The following is a 15,383-nucleotide window of genomic DNA, read 5'->3' on the forward strand; positions in this document are numbered from 1 at the left end:
ACAGCTTTTGTAGCTGTCCCACAGCGATATTCTTTTCCTTTTTTTTTTTTTTTCAATCTTTTTTCTCTTTGCTTTTCCGTTTTGGAAGTTTCTACTGATATAGCCTCAAGCTCAGAGGTCCCTCAGCTGTGTCCATTCTACCAATGAGTTCATCAAAGGCTTTATTACTATCACAGTGTTTTCTTACTTCCAGTGTTTTTAAAATTCTTAGATCATTCCATCTCTCTGCTTATATTACCCATCTGTTCCTACATGGTGTCCACTTCTTCCATTACTGTCCTCAATATTAGAGTTATTTTAAATTTCTGGTCTGATACTTCCAACATTTCTGCTATATCTGAGTCTGGTTCTGATACTGGCTCTGTTTGGTGTTTTGTTTTGCCTTTTTTTTTTTTTTTTTTTCTCTTTCACTTCATTATGCTTAAGTTTTTGTTGAAAGCCAGATCGTGATGTACTGGGGAAAGAGAACCATGGTAAATAGGCATTAGTAAAAGACTGGTAAGGTGCAGGGAAGAGGAAGCATTCCAGAAGCCTACGGCAAGGCCTGTGATTCCAGCACCTGTGCCGCGGGCTCTCAACTCCACAGGTGCTTCACAGATTTTTTCTTCCTTTCACACCTTCAGGTAGTAAAGTATGGCCCGAGGGGAGTGGAGTTGGGTACTTCCCTTCCCCTAGGTTGCTCAGGCTATGGTAAAATAGTTTGTCCTGAGAGGAGGCATGGTTAAGAGCAGAATGCCCTAGGATATTTCAAAATGGCTCCCTGCCTCCTTCTGCTGCTGGAGGGAAACCCAAGAGGACTTTTCTCTGATCTCAGTGAGAACACAGCAGAGCTGCTGGAGGTAAAACTCACAGAAGTGTAAGGGTCCCTTAGGACTGGGCTTCCCTCATAAGCTTCAAGCAACCTGCCAATTACAGTTTGCTTTCCTGTCCAGGTGATAACTGCTTTGGTAAGTTGTAATTCTCTGTACCTAGCTGTTTCTATAATTTGGGGGACAGGGCTGTGCCCAGTGACCTCACTTCTCTGACAGATGCACGAAGGGCTGTTGGTTTTTCAGTTTGTTCAGTTTTTCACTTGTTAGGGCAAAGTGATGACTTGGAAGATCTTTACATGTTGGACCAGAAACTGGAGGTTCTGCTGGAAGAGGTTTGAGTAGTGATTCAATTTCTCATTCGATGTCTTTAAGATTATTTCTTCTGGAGCCAGTTTTCATAGTTGGTGTGATTCTAGTGACCTGCCAATTTATCAAGGTTATCTAATTTGTTAGCATTGTTGTATCATCTTACAATCCTTTTTATTCATGTCAAGTTGCTATTAATATCCCGACTCTCATCACTGATCTAACTTGAGTCATCTCTGTTTTTCAGTCTGGCCAAAGGTTTGACAATTTGTCAACCTTTTCTAGGAAATAACTTTTGGTTTTGTTGATTTTTTTGTACTGATTCTTCTAGTTCATTCGTCCCTGCTCTATTTACTATTTCCTTTTCTCTGCTACATTTGGGGGTTTAGGTGATCTCATTCCTTGGTGCACAACTGTTCATAGTACTTTCTTGTAATCTTTTATATTTCTGTAAAATCAGAAGTAATTTCTCCATTTTCATTTCTAATTTTTAGTAGAGTCTTTATTCATGGTCTAGAGGCCTGTCATTTTGCTGATCTTTTCAAAGAAACAACTTTTGATTTTTGGTGATTTTCTCCATTTCCTCCTATTGCCTGGTTTTGTTATCTCCACTCTAGTATTTGCCATCTCCTTCCCTCTGGTTGCTTTGGGCTGTTTGTTCTTTTCTTCTGCTTTCTTAAGGTGAGAGGTTATTGACTCGAGATCTTCCTTATTTCTTGATATCCTCCTTGACACAGTGATGAAGAGTAGTTTCACTTACACATATTTGTGAATTTCCCACATTTCATTATTATTCCTAATTTTATTCTATTATCATGGGACAATATGGTTTGCACGATTTCAATCTCTAATTTATTGTTTTGTGGCTTAACAGACGGCTTATCCTGCCTGGAGAATGTTCCGTGTCATGTATGCTTCCTAAGAACGTGTATCCTGTTGCTGTTTGGCGTCTGCCTTGGATGTGTTAGGTCTAGCTGGCTTATGGACCTGGTATTATTCTACTTCCTTTTGGATACTGTCTTGTTCTACTCTTGAAAGTGAGGTGTTAAAGTCTCCAGTTCTTATTGAACTCTTTCTCCCTTCAATTCTGGCAGCTTTTACTCGGTCTATTTTGGGGCTCTTTCGTTCGGTGCACACTTAATTGTTCTATCTTCTTGGTGAATTAACTCTTTTATCATTATATGTCCTTCCTTCACTGTCCCTCATAACAATTTTTGTCTTAAAGTCTATTCTGTCTGATACTAGAACAGCCATTCCTGTTCTCTTGTGGCTGTTTTTATGGAATATTTTTTTCCATTCTTTTACATTCAACTGATATATATGCCTTTGAATCTAAAGCAAGTCACTTATGAATGCACAGCTCAATCACGGTGTGGGAAATCAACGCGGTTTGGTAAGTAAATTTATCCCAGCTCTGGCTGTCTAGTGTATGCTTCCATTTTGTAAAGTACAGAAATACAAGCAGCCTGTACAGAGTCGGGGTTACCCTGGGAGGAAGAGCGGGAGCAGAGTGCACGAACGCCCTGCAGGACTGCCCTCATCCACTTCTCGTGAGGGTGGTGGGTGTAGGCGTGCAGTGTGCAGAACTCCAGTCAGCGGACACTTGTGTGCGGTCTCCTATATGGTGTGCTATCCTTAACACTTTTGGGTAAATAAAACAAATCTTAATTCCCTACTTGAGAGGGAGATGAACAAAAGGAATGTGTGTGTGTGTGTGTGTGTGTGCGCACGCGAGACACAGAGAGAGACAGAGAGAGAGAGAGACAGAGACAGAGAGACAGAGATTCTATTATTGCTCTCTCCTCCCAGGAGGCCCAGGACAAGGTGTGGTCATGGTATCCACGCAGACCTTTTCTGTGGGTGAGGTACTGCAGCACTGCCTTGTCCTGCTTAGGAGAAGCTCCATGTGCATGGTCCCCACCTTAGGGACCTGGGTTTACAAAAGCAGGCTCAGGGATGAATGAGGTAAACTCACAAGAGCCAGCGTGCTTGGCCACAAGAAGTTTGCCAAAATGGTAACACAGAGCCCTTCCAGCTCCGCTGTTTGGACACGGCTGAAAGGTGAGCACGTTCTCAGGAAAATCTGATGGCAGCCCATCCCTGCCGAGATCCCATGCCAGGTGACATCAGAGTGCAGGTACCTCTGTTGTCCCAGCAGGCTCCCATGCTGGCAGACAGCAGTCAGTCCCCCCATTATGATCTGCTTCAAAAGGCAGCCCTGGCGGGGAGGGTAGCCAGGGAACTTTGTAGTTGCTGGTTACACATCTGTGTTCACTGTGTGCACATCCGGAGTGAAAGTTAGGATGAATACGCTTTCCTAAATGCAAATTACACTTTAGTTAAAAGCTGACTGAAACTCTCACTCCTACCGGACAAAGGACGAGCCCCACGGCCTGGCATCCCAGACCTTGGTGATAATGACAATGTCAGCAAGAACTGTTTACCACGTCATCTGCTGGGCACCTTCTGTATGCCAGTTACCTAGGGCTTGATGAAATTTCACAACAACCTCTGAGCCAAGAACTATCATCCTTATCCTACAGTGGGGAAACTGAGGCTCAGAGAGAAGTCAGTCAGGGTAAGTGAGCCACTGAGGGGGGGCAATTCAGCCAAAGGTCTGTCTTTAAGCTGGCACTGTCGTTTCCAGCTCTGGTAACCTGCCAGATGTTGGGGTAAAAACCACTGCAGGGAAACAGACAAGGTGGTGGGAATAAGGGACATTCCCCCTTGGAAGGGAAGGCTGAGCGGGAGGCCTTTCAGGGCCAACTGACCCCCCACTCGCCCTCAGGAGGCTGCCACTCCACCCCTGAAAGAATCCAGAGTACATAGGGGGAGCGGTGAGGGGTGGGGGGAGAAAGCCTCAGCATCTGTGCCTGTGAGTCAAATACCCCAGTGGACAGGACTGGGCCAGGGCCACAGCACGCCTCGCACATGGTAGCAGCCTAGGGCTGGGTGACGCCTGCCCTGCCCAGCCCACCGCCAGCACACGCCCTCCTCCAGGTCTGTCGGGGGCTGTCTTTCCCCCCTGCTCCCGGAGCCTGGTGGGGCAGCATGAGCCAGCAGGGGAGGTGGATTTCTTCTAGCTACCGACTCAGAAAAACAGGGCTCTTTTGAAAGAGGTTTCAAATTGGACACGGGTTCAGGCAGCCGCTACTCATGCCAGCCACGGATCATGAGAGGAAGCGGCCTTGCAGCAGCCACAGGGCCAGGGGAGACCCCAGGGGGAGGGAGACCCTGGCCTCAGACAGCTGCCCTGAGGTCTGGGCAGCTCCTTGGGTCCGACTGCGGCTGTCAGAAGGACAGCGCCAGAGTGTGCCCAGGGCTTCCCGCTCCCTCAGCCAGGATTTGCCCCTCTGCTCACACCAGGACGGGCCCAGCACACCTCAGACATTCCTGCAGGTGCACGTGGCTTTGCACTGACAAACAGGTCACTCTCGTTGCATCTACTCATCCCTAAGTTCACGGAGCAAGAGTCAGGGCAGAAGGACCCCACACGATCCAAACCTCTGCCTCTTGGGGAGGACGGCACGACGGCCATGTGCTCTCCCTGCCATGCCGCTGGGTACTCATGACAGTTGCTCACTGCCAGAGGCACCCCGTGCCTCCCCACCTCCCCACACCTCCTGAAACAGGTCCCAGGCTGCCTCCAGTTCCTACCGCTAGGGTTACTGACCGGCTGGTCTCATTTCAGGCCCTGGAATTACGATGCATTGCTGGACCCGCATTCATCTGAAGGAGGGGGCAGAGCAGCCACACGGAACAAGTCTTGTGCTTTTTATTATTCTTTATTTATTGGTCCTACCACGTGACCCTTACCAGGCCCATGTTCCTATGTGCACTGGCTTTGCAGACATTTGCACCAGACGCCCGTGTCCCAAGTCGAGATTGACCGTTCCTTCCTACTCCTTTTCCAGGCTCTGCCTCACTTTCTCAGAATTAGAATGCATTTTTGTTTGTTTGTTTGTTTGTTTGTTTGTTTGGGTCTGTGTAAAGGTTCCTTGGCAGGAGAACATGCATATGATCTTAAAATAAAGACAACATTCTGACACTAAGGTAATGCACAGAAAAAATACAGTACTCAGACATCATTGCAAATAAATACCCCATACAGGTGAAGTTATTGTAAATGTAACATTATTTCTTATGGACCGACACTGTAATAGAAGGTAAAAATAGGGGTCCCTACAACTAGGAAGAAGAAATGCTTATTCCAGGAAACAGAATTCTTTGACCCTTGCTACTTATATATTATTATAATTTGTCCTTTATTTTGGAGAAGAGAGGACACTTTCTCCTTCTGTGAGTACCAATTTTACCGTATGCACAGCCTCACTCAGCAAACCCGACGGGACACAGCCCTGGACTGCTGAGGGGCTTCACCGAGTTCTGTTTCCTGAAATTAACAGCGATTAGTTACACCAAGCAAGAGAATACAGAACGTCTCTTCCTCACATTTGCAAAGAATACTACGGCTAGCCCTCACCCCTGCACGAGGCCGACAGCTGGCGCCCCTGCCGCCCGCTCTTCACAAACATGGCGTGTCGTCCACACCGCTGGCTTAGCTTGTCCCTCAAGTCCATTTGGTTCCCAAAGCACACTCGAGGTGTGTGTTCACTTTCCTTTTCTCAGCCCCTGAATTTGCAAGGATCTGCACAGTAAAGAATCACTGACTAACAGAATTTTGCACAATCGCTGTTTTCTTTCCCTCGATGAAGATGCCCAGGTTCAGGTATGAAGGTGTGCACCCGTTCACACCTACTGGTCCACACTGGCCTTCAACATTCCCAACTAGCTCCTCACTGTCCATTTTAGAGCACGAACTGCGCTGGGACACCTCCCTTAACTGATGAAGGCACTACTGGCAATGATTACTAACAAAAAGGCGTTGAGACAGAACACCCTAGAAACCGACGGCTGTAGGATTTTCTAAGTGTGCCACAATCTGGCACAACAACCAGAGTAACAAAACAATTCCAATTTGGAATTTCACTGGTACAGTTGTATAAAATTCTGTTAATCAGTCATGCTTCACAATGTCCTAAAACCCAGAAGATTCTGGAATTTGTAGGTAATACTACTCATTCAATAATTTATCTTTTTGTTTTCAAGTGCCTATTACTGTTTAACCAGAGCAAAGGTCAAGTTTTCTTCTTGTTACATTGAACTATTCCTAAGAATAATAATAATACAATATGAAAAACCCCAGAATTGGAATACCCTGGATTTCTTAATGAACATGGCATTTAAAATCTGTAATTTCAAACATGAACCATAATGCCGCATAACCTAAAAGGCTGCTGAACCACAGCGTGGCTCCTTGCCGGGTCGAGGCCTTCACCTAAACAGTCTAGAGCTACACGCTGGGGAAACACGTCCGTGCCACGTGCTGACACCAGATCAACACGGCGGGAGCTAAGACGGAGCGCTACAGGACCACGAGACCACGGCATCTGAGACCGTCTCTATGGGAGGGATCAAGGAAGCAAATATAATAATATCAAAATATCAAAAGTGCACAGGTTGATGGGATATAAAAGGGCATCTGTAACAGGGAGACCCCGGTGTTGAGCGTTTCTAGCGGGTTCTAAGCGAGCCTGATGGCCGCTGTCCGAGCAGGTTCTTCAGCACCGTACAGGCAAGCAGCTGGCGGCATTCTCAACATTAAAGCTTTATGTCCTCTGCCATTAAACACTCAGGGAATGCTAACTTGGAAAGAACTGCAGTGGCATATCCAAACAGGTTTCTAAGTGGACTTTTAGGCTGCCCTTCCTTCCTCTGCGTGGGCCCGCGGGAGGGGGAGGGGCTGCAGTGTGACAGGGCCGCGGCCGAGTCCTCCCGGCAGCTACTCTACAGCTGAAAACGGGAGAAAACAAGACAGCGTTAGAACCGGCACCGGCCCGACCACCGAAGCTCTGGCCGGGCGAGGACGTGGTGCGTTAGTCGGCAGCAGACGCGGAGAAAACCTGCGTGGGTTAGGGGGGCGGTGCCTTGTATGGACAAGAAGCCGCGTGCCAGGCTCGGCGGAGGGAAGAAGCGACGTGCGGGGCCAGCGGGCAGCCAGGCCCCTGGAAGACCCCTCCTCGGGCGGGAGGGGGCCTCGAGACCCAACATCCCGTCAGCAGAGCAGCCCGACCCCTGTCTTCCTGCTCCGGCCGTTGGCCAAACCCAAGGTGGTCCACGCAGCACCTGGAGTCTGCTGGGGATGGGGGGAGGGGCGGGAGCTGTGTGAGGGCAGCGCAGATGCTCCCCGGGGCCATGGAGAGAGAGGCAAGAAGCCCTTCGGGGAGAAGACTGCTGCAGCCTCGCGTCACGCAGCCCCCACCGGGCGACAGGGGTAAATACTGAGAAGTCCTGCTCCCAAATGTGGGAACTCGCGTGGCATGATGCCAAACGCCGGGAGCAGAGAGCCCTGCAGCTGCTCACCTGTCACTACCTCCGCGGCCGCACGGCTGGGGCAGGCCACGCACCCGCTGCGGGGTCCCAAACGGGCCTGGGCCCAGGCGGGGTGCCCTTCCCACACGGGGCTGGGCTCTGGGTACAGACGTGGGAGCCCCTCATTTTAGAGCCCTGTGATGGGGATCTGATCGCGTGGATCGCAGAGAGTGGAAAACCCACCCCGGAGGCTGGGGAACCTCGAAGTATAAAAGGACGGGCTCCCTGTGAGGACAGAGTCTGGCCAGGCACTTAAGAAGTTTTTCTCTTGGAAAAAAAAGACAAACCCCAGGCCTGGGACCTGCCGATGTGTCACCTCACAGGCCACCAGATAGGCGTGCAGATCTCAGAGAGGCTGAGCCTGCTGAGCCCTGGTGTCAGGTGTGGCGGGCGTGTCTGAGCCACGTGAGCACGAGCGGGGCCCCCGCCCACAGGCGCCTGGGCTGGAGGACGAGGGGCTGCAGGACGCGGGGCTGCGGGAGGGAATTCTGTTCTCGTGACCCAAATACGACGTGCAGTGAGATGCCGCACAAACTACGAAGGAGTTGTCTCTGTAAACTGTGCCAAGCCACGCGCATCGGCTGAGGCCGTGCCTCGCACTCGGGCCGGAACCTCGCACTGCTGCCGGTCCCGGCGTCGCCGCGCATTAGACACGTGCGGGGAACATGCAAGTTTCAACTCCGGCTCTGTCCCCCTCCCCCTGCAGGAGCCGACGGCGCACAGGCCCTGGGAAGCCACGTTTTTGCAAGGACACCCCCCTCCCCCCACCGAGAGAGTAGCTGCTGTGAAGGGCGGTCCCGAGGGGCGAGAACAGACACCAAGCTCACAGGGTCCGGGTGGAAGAGCACGCCGCCTCGGCCAAATCCTTCCCTCTGCGCATTAGTCACGGTTAAGACCAGCCTAGCACCGCAGTCCCGCTGCTGCTGGGTTAGTGGAGGAGAAGCGGACGGGTGGCGTGCGGCAGGGTAGCGGCAGCTGCGGCCCCGTGGCCCTAATCGCAGTAAATGTTATACTTCTCGCCGCAGAGCACCTGAGTGGCGAGCCCGGCACCCTCGGCCCTGTCGCTGGCGCAGGCGCAGGTGTGACTTACGCTCGGGGTGCCCGGCTTGGCCTTGGAGGCGGCCTTGGCGCGGCCCCGCCGGGTCTGCTCGTGGTCCAGCTCGAGCAGCTCCAGCCGCTGGGTCAGCGCCAGCTTCTGCTGGATGGCCATGCGCAGCAGAGAGTTGAGCGTCTTCTTCTCGTCCTCGGCGGCTGCCAGCTGCCGCTGCATCTCATCCAGCTGCGTGATGTACTCGTCACACCTGTGGGGGCGCCAGAGGCAAGAGCGTGGCTGCGGACCTGCACGGAGGGCCTGGCGGGGCGGGCGGGCGGGAACAGACTGTGCCCTCAGAGATTCCGCTTTCTCTGGGAAGGGCTCCCAAGCTGGTTTTCTCTAAGGGAGGTGGCCAGGGCATCCAGCCCTCACGGGCAGGACTTGGCATGTTCCCAGATCAGGGCATGCACACAGCAGGTGCTTAGTAAATCACCTGATGGCAACCAGAGTCTGCGAGAGGCACGTATGGACGCACCCCCGCGCGTCCTCTGCTTCACTGGGACATGTGTCCCTCTCCTCATGGAGCTGGGAGAGAGAAACACCCACTCCAGGTCTGTCCCTGAGGGAGGCAGCGCTGGGCACACCTGCCCCTCGCTCCCATCCGCCATGGTCCTCCCGCTCCAGGGAGTGAGTTTGTGACCTCGGCTGCACTGGAGAATCCAGCCAAGTTCTTAAACAAAACAGGCTGCAGAAGTGGGGTTTCCAGACACCCACGTGCAGAGAAACTGGTGGTGAGGTCTTTCCCAAGCTCTACCCAGGAGGAAAGGGAGCCCCCAGCGAAGCCTAGAGTCTTCTCTCCTGGTCTTTGCCCCTCTCCTCCTACACGGAGGAGCAGGAGCCCTGATTCAGTTTCTAACCCCATCTAACCCACAGCCTCAGCCTCCCCAGCCTCAAGAAGGCCCTGCCCTGGGTGTCTGCCCAACACCAGCCAGCAGATGGCATCGTGCCCCCTGGGTGGTAGAAACCCCCAAACCCGGGCCCCCAAGAAGCCCCCAGCAACGACTTCCAGGCGGAGGCATCTGGGCACAGGCGTCCACAGCTGGCTGCCCTTCCCAGCCCAATCCCCGACCGGCAGGTCAGATGGGGCACCCCGGGACCCTGCCCCCCCGCCTTGCAGGGAGCCGTCCCTGTGAATCCACACACTTTTCAGGGAGTCGGGGGGCTAACTCCTTGTCTATGAGCCCGTGCCCCCTTCGCACCTCGCGCCTCCAGCCTGCCCACTGGGACCTGGCCTCTTGGCCTCCTCGTCTTGCATGTAAACCAAGGACAACACTGGCCCTGCAGCCACGGGAGCAGCGGGCGTTACCTGGTGGCAAACATGGCCCGCAGCGAGGAGAAGGTGGCCGCGTCCTCCTTGAGGGCCTTCAGCTCGTTACGCAGCTTCATCATGGTCTCGGTCACCATGGCCTTCTCATTCTCGTACTTGCTCTTCAGGTTGGCCAGGGCCACCTCGGCCGTCTGCGGATCACACACAAAGGGCACACAGTTGAGGAACGCGGGCAGGGGTCCGCCCGCCTCGGGGAGTCACGCGGGGGGCCCCAGGAGGGAGGAGCCCCGCCCGCCCTGCCCACTGGCCCCGCACCTGCTTGTTGGCCTTGAGGACCGTGCGCAGCGTGGTGATCTGCTCCCGCTTGGTGCTCAGCAGAGACTTCAACTTGAGGATCTCCTCCATGAGTGCCTCCCGGTCCTTATCCGAGGCAGGGCCCAGCTCCTGGGAGGCCAGGCGCTGCCGCGACAGCTCCGTGGTGCGGTCCACGGCTGCCTGCAGGTGCCTGATCTGGTCGCGGATGATGGCGATCAGGTTGTAGATGTTCATGGGCTCCCGGCGCGGGTCACTCAGAGGCGAGGGCAGGGAAGGGCTGGGCGAAGGGCTGCTGTCCCCGGCCCCAGCCTCCGCGGCCGGCGGTCCTTTGGGCAGGACGGGCGAGCGGCGCTCGCGGGCCTCAGGGCTGCCGTGGCCGGCGCCAGCCGCGCCCTCTCGGTAGTAGTCCAGCACGACGCGGGTGGGTGTCTCGTTGTTGCACATGCACACGTGGTGGTAGAGGTTGGCCAGCTCCTCGCTGAAGGTCACCAGCTCGTCCTGGGCCACGCTCAGGCTGCCCTGCGTCTCACCCGCAACGTCACTCACCTTCTTCAGCTCTGCCTGCAGCCGGGCCAGCAGCTCGCGGTCCTGGCGGCCGGCCTTCTCCAGCAGGGAGACCTTCTCGGCGAGCGCCTGGCTCTCGGCCTCATGCTGGCCCTTCTCCTCCGCGTGCCGGGCCTCGCCGGCCTCGTGCGCGCTGCGCAGGGCTTTCAGCTGCTCTCGGAGCTCACTGGCCTCTGCCAGGGCCGCGCGGTACTTGCAAGCCAGGATCTCGGGGCCGTGGATGTCCACCTCGTAGTAGTCACCATCCTCATGGCTGTCCCGCTCCTTCTCGCTGTCCAGGGCCGTCCGCCGCTCCTTGCCGGCCTGCAGGCGCCGCAGGGCACCGAGGTTCTCCGTGAGGCGGCTCACCTCCTCGTGTTGCTCCGACAGGGCGCCCCGCGCCTGCTCCAGCTGCTTCTGTGTGTCCTGCAGCGTCGTCAGCAGGCCCATCTTCTCCCGCTCCAGCTGCAAAAGCACAGGAGGCCCGTCACCAGCCCGCAGGGGCCACACGCTCGCAGGACCCCGCCCGCGCCACCGCTGTCACCCTGCAGGTCTGTTAACACGTGCATTGGGCGTGTCACGTCCACAGAGGCTGCCCAGAGGCTGGGGGGCCCCTCCATGGAGATGCGAGGACAAGGGGACAGGCGGGGTGCGGGGGCGGGGGGATTCTGTTCCGTGAAGAGCAGGAAACCCTGGCGTGACTCATCCACAGGACACGGTGCGGGAGCCCACGCGGGGCACCACGAGGGGGCGCGAGGAAAACTGGTGACCAGGGGCCTACTGCTCCAGCACCTCCCCCGCAGCACCGCGGACCCACTTGCGGCAACAACACAGACTTTACAGGAAACGCAAATGAGAGGACGGGGGCAGGACTGGAGGTGGGCAGGACTGGAGGTGGGGACGGCACGCGTGGCCCCAGGGCCCCGAGCAGTGAGACCCTGAGGGCCGCACCCGCACCTGCACCAGCTGCTGCTTCAGCTTCTGGATCTCGGAGATGTTGAGCTCGCTGAGGAGGTCGGACACCAGGCTGGGGGAGGGCGGGGCGAGACCGTCCTTGGAGGGCGTGGAGGTTCTGTTGTCGAGCGGCAGCTTGGCCAGGCTGCCGTGCTCGAAGCCGTTGGCCAGAGCCTCGGCGTCGTCGCCAAGCTTGAGGCCGTCCAGGGAGACGTGCAGGTGGCTGGTGTAGAGGGAGTCGTTGATGCTCATGTAGTGGGACAGCTCCTTGCGCAGACTGAGCTTCTGCTCGCGCTCTGTCTTCAGCGTCTCCAGCGCCTCCTCCAGCTGCCGCTCCGAGATCTCCTTGAGCCTGATGGCGTCCTCCAGCTGGCTGTTGAGGTACTCGGTCTCCTCCTCCAGACGCTTGATCTCGTGCTTGAGGCCCTCAAACTCCACCTGGAAAAGAGCAGCAGTCTCCTGTGCCTGAGCGACGGGGGCTCCGCGGCAGGGGACGGGGTGCTGGGGAGGGAGGTGGTCTGGGCACGAGGTGCACAGGAACATCAGGCCATACCCAGGACACTTGTGCACGTGTAAAGTGCGCTGCTCACTCGGCCGGAGACACTACGGAAATCAGAATACACACATCCCTGCTGCAAATGTGTCCGGTTACTTAAAATGCTACCAGGTATACACTGGCTTTAAATCTTATGAAACTGGGGGTGCCTGGGCAGCTCAGTAGGTTGGGCATCTGACTCTTGACTTCAGCTCAGGTCATGATCCCCAGGTTGTGGGGATCAAGCCCCACACTGGCTCTGTGCCAAGCCCAGAGCCTGCGTAAGGTTCTCTCTCAAAATAAAAAATCAAAGGTAAATAAATTCTACACAGCTACTTAATTAACATTAAATATTTTAAGAAATATAAAACACATACCTACATGTGTGCTATGACCATCACTCCTAATCGTATCTCAGGTCACAGGTACAGGCGCCCTGCGTCTCGGGGGCAACCAGCCCTACAGGCAGAGCTGAGTTCTCTGGTCTAGGAGAGGCCGGGCCCTGGCCGCACCTCCATCCCCGGCAGTGTGCTGTGCAGCCCTGGGCTCGGCTGTGGGGAAGGAGGCAGGGCAGCACCCTGGGAGCACGGGCACTTGCCTGGTTCTGCCTGAGCACGGACACCTGCTTCTGCAGGCTGATGTTCTCCTCCTCCAGCTCCGAGTAGTCCTGCAGCAGACGGGCCTCTCGGAACTTGTACTCCTTGATATCATCCCGCAGGCGGCCACGCTGGGTCTCCACGTTCTGGTTGATCTGCCGAGAAGAAGTGGGGTGTGGGCAGCCGACCACGGGCAGTGTGCTCTGGGGTGCACAGTAATGGGTCTCAGCCTGATCTGACCCCTGGTGTCCTCATCTGTAAAATGGCTAAAAGCAGTCCCTTCCCTCACAGGCTGCAGCTACTTAAACAGCTCAGCACACTTGGCCCAGCGATGCCTCCTCAGCACCCTGATCCCAGAGAAACAAAAACAGGTCCACACAAAAACTTGTGCCCAAGTGTTCAGGCGGCATTATTCACAGCAACCAAACATGGAAACATCCCAAAAGCTCACCAACCGATGAGCAAATAAACAATATGTGGTCCAATCACACAAGGGGATGTCATTCAGCTATAACACGGGCTGCAGTGAACCCTGAACCACCACGAGGTGGTGTTCCCACTGTGTGATCCCACACACGGGACATGGGCAGAGCAGGCTAATCCACAGAGAGAGAGAAGGCAGGAAGTGGGGTGGGAGGGGTAGGGAGTACCTGGAGGGGCTTCCCTCTGGAGTGATGGAAAATTCAGGGATGGATATGGGACGGTGCATGAATCTGTGTGCACACTGAGCGGGTGAGCCGTCAGGGATGTGGATTATGTCACACATCCTTGAGGGTGCAGGTATCGCGCGGAGAAAGTGGCCGACACAGACCTGTGCGCACTGCGCGACCGAGACTCAGGATTTCCCAACCTGCCACCACCAGGCGCTGGGCCCCTCGACCTCAGTCCTTCCGACATTCCGGCCGCCCTGGGTGTTACAGGAAGTTCAGCAGCCCCCTGCCCGCTGGAGGCAGCTCCATCCCGCCCTGAGGCAACTGAGACTGTTGCAGACACAGCCAGCACCCCCCTCGGGGTAGGGCTGACCCTACAACAAACTGTCTCCCACCCGCCCTGTTTCCACACCCCGGGTGGCATCTGGTGCCCCCAGGCCAGGCCAGCCCACCAGGGTCCTCAGGTGGAAACGCCGTCGCTTCCCAGACCCCCTTCTTCTGCCCTCTCCCCTGACACACGGCCTCTCCACTGGTGCTAGGCCTTCTCGTGATCACATCCATGCTTTGCAGACAAGATTCCAAGATTCCGTGCGGGGAAAACCAGTACAATAATGCTGCACTGGGAAAATGAAATAGGACCAGGAAGAAAAACATGAGAGCAACAGGAGGAGGGAGTTGTTCTACACAAGCACTCCTGACGATGTCACTACCAGAGTCTCCAGCAAAGTGACCCAAGAAGGTGGCCAAACGCTGACACCAGAAGAAACAGACACCGAGTTACAGACTGGAGTAAAATCAAGGCCCACCCAGAAAGCAAAACTCCTGTTAAACAGGAAAAAATAAGTAAAATAACACAGGAGGAGTGGCGACAAGACGAAACACAGTTACTCCCATTTATCCGGAGGGGCAGCTGGAAACGCCTAACGACACTGCGCTCGGTCCTCAGTGCGGGCCGCTTCCTGCCACGGTCAGTGTCAGAGCCAACGTGGTGCAGCATCGGGCCCAGTGCTAGTCTAGCTGCCACCATGCTGGCTGCACAGGTGAGACTGACATGTGACTTAGCAGAGCACCCTCCGTCATGCAGTGGGCCTCATCCAATTAGCCAGAACAGAGCATAAGAATTCTCAGGAAGGAGGAATTGTGCCTCCAGACCCCTTCAGACTCCAGCTGTTCGCCAGGTCTCCAGCCCTTGGCCCGCCCTGCAGATTCTGGGCCCACGCGCCCCACAATCACAAGAGCCGATTCCCGACACCAACTCTCTCACTCACACACAGTGTCCCTGGGTCTATTGCTCTGGACAGTCCTCACCACCAACACGATGACGGATCTGCAAGAACTGGGACTGTGTGCTCACCACTGCCGCGCGGCCACAGCAGGCTGGTGCCTCCCAACCGCGGCTCGGCCCACCCTGGCCCGATGCACCTGCAGGGAGCACCGGTCCACTCTGCACAGAGGACACAGGAGGGGAAATGGGGGCTTGGCCCCGAGAGGGACAGAAAGAGGAGGTGCTGCCTGCCAGGGCCCCCCAGGCCCTCCGCGCCCCAGAACCTGAGCACCAGGCGGCACTACCGAGGTGAAGCTGCACACGGCCTTTGTCCTTGATTGAAAGTTAACTCTCATCCTGTAAGACCACCCTTGGAAAGTGCACACCTCAGCGGCTTTAGTTTGCTCCCTGCTCACGGTTACCCAGACCCAGAGCACTTCCTCACTTTCCGTGAAGGACAAGAAGTGCTTGCTCATCCGTCCACCGGAAGCGCCTCGCTCTCTGTCCTAAGTCACTTTGTTTGGGTGCAGGGGTTGCTCTAATATGTGTGGCACGGCCTGGCACAGCCACCTGGGGTGGAAGCCCCGGCCTGAAACCGGCCAGCTACCCGCAGGTT

General features: G+C 55.4%; 1 protein-coding gene across 2 annotated transcripts in view; it reads right to left on the bottom strand.

The window, feature by feature from the left end:
* Window positions 1-364: 364 nt before the first annotated feature.
* BICD2 (BICD cargo adaptor 2) overlaps window positions 365-15,383 on the bottom strand; it is a 48,379-nt gene continuing 33,360 nt past the window's right edge. The window contains exons 3-8 of one of the 2 annotated variants that reach the window (XM_049635289.1): window positions 12,856-13,008; window positions 11,726-12,160; window positions 10,226-11,233; window positions 9,950-10,101; window positions 8,641-8,851; window positions 365-6,971 (exon numbers count right to left, since the gene is read on the bottom strand). In XM_049635289.1, coding sequence (XP_049491246.1) covers window positions 6,966-6,971; window positions 8,641-8,851; window positions 9,950-10,101; window positions 10,226-11,233; window positions 11,726-12,160; window positions 12,856-13,008 — 1,965 coding nt within the window. In that variant the 3' untranslated portion in view covers window positions 365-6,965. Of the gene's footprint in view, window positions 8,852-9,949; window positions 10,102-10,225; window positions 11,234-11,725; window positions 12,161-12,855; window positions 13,009-15,383 lie in introns of both variants that reach the window. The other variant, XM_049635221.1, reaches the window with a different exon arrangement.

The sequence above is a fragment of the Panthera uncia genome, chromosome D4 (genome assembly GCF_023721935.1).
Source record: "Panthera uncia isolate 11264 chromosome D4, Puncia_PCG_1.0, whole genome shotgun sequence".
Lineage (NCBI taxonomy): Eukaryota > Metazoa > Chordata > Mammalia > Carnivora > Felidae > Panthera > Panthera uncia.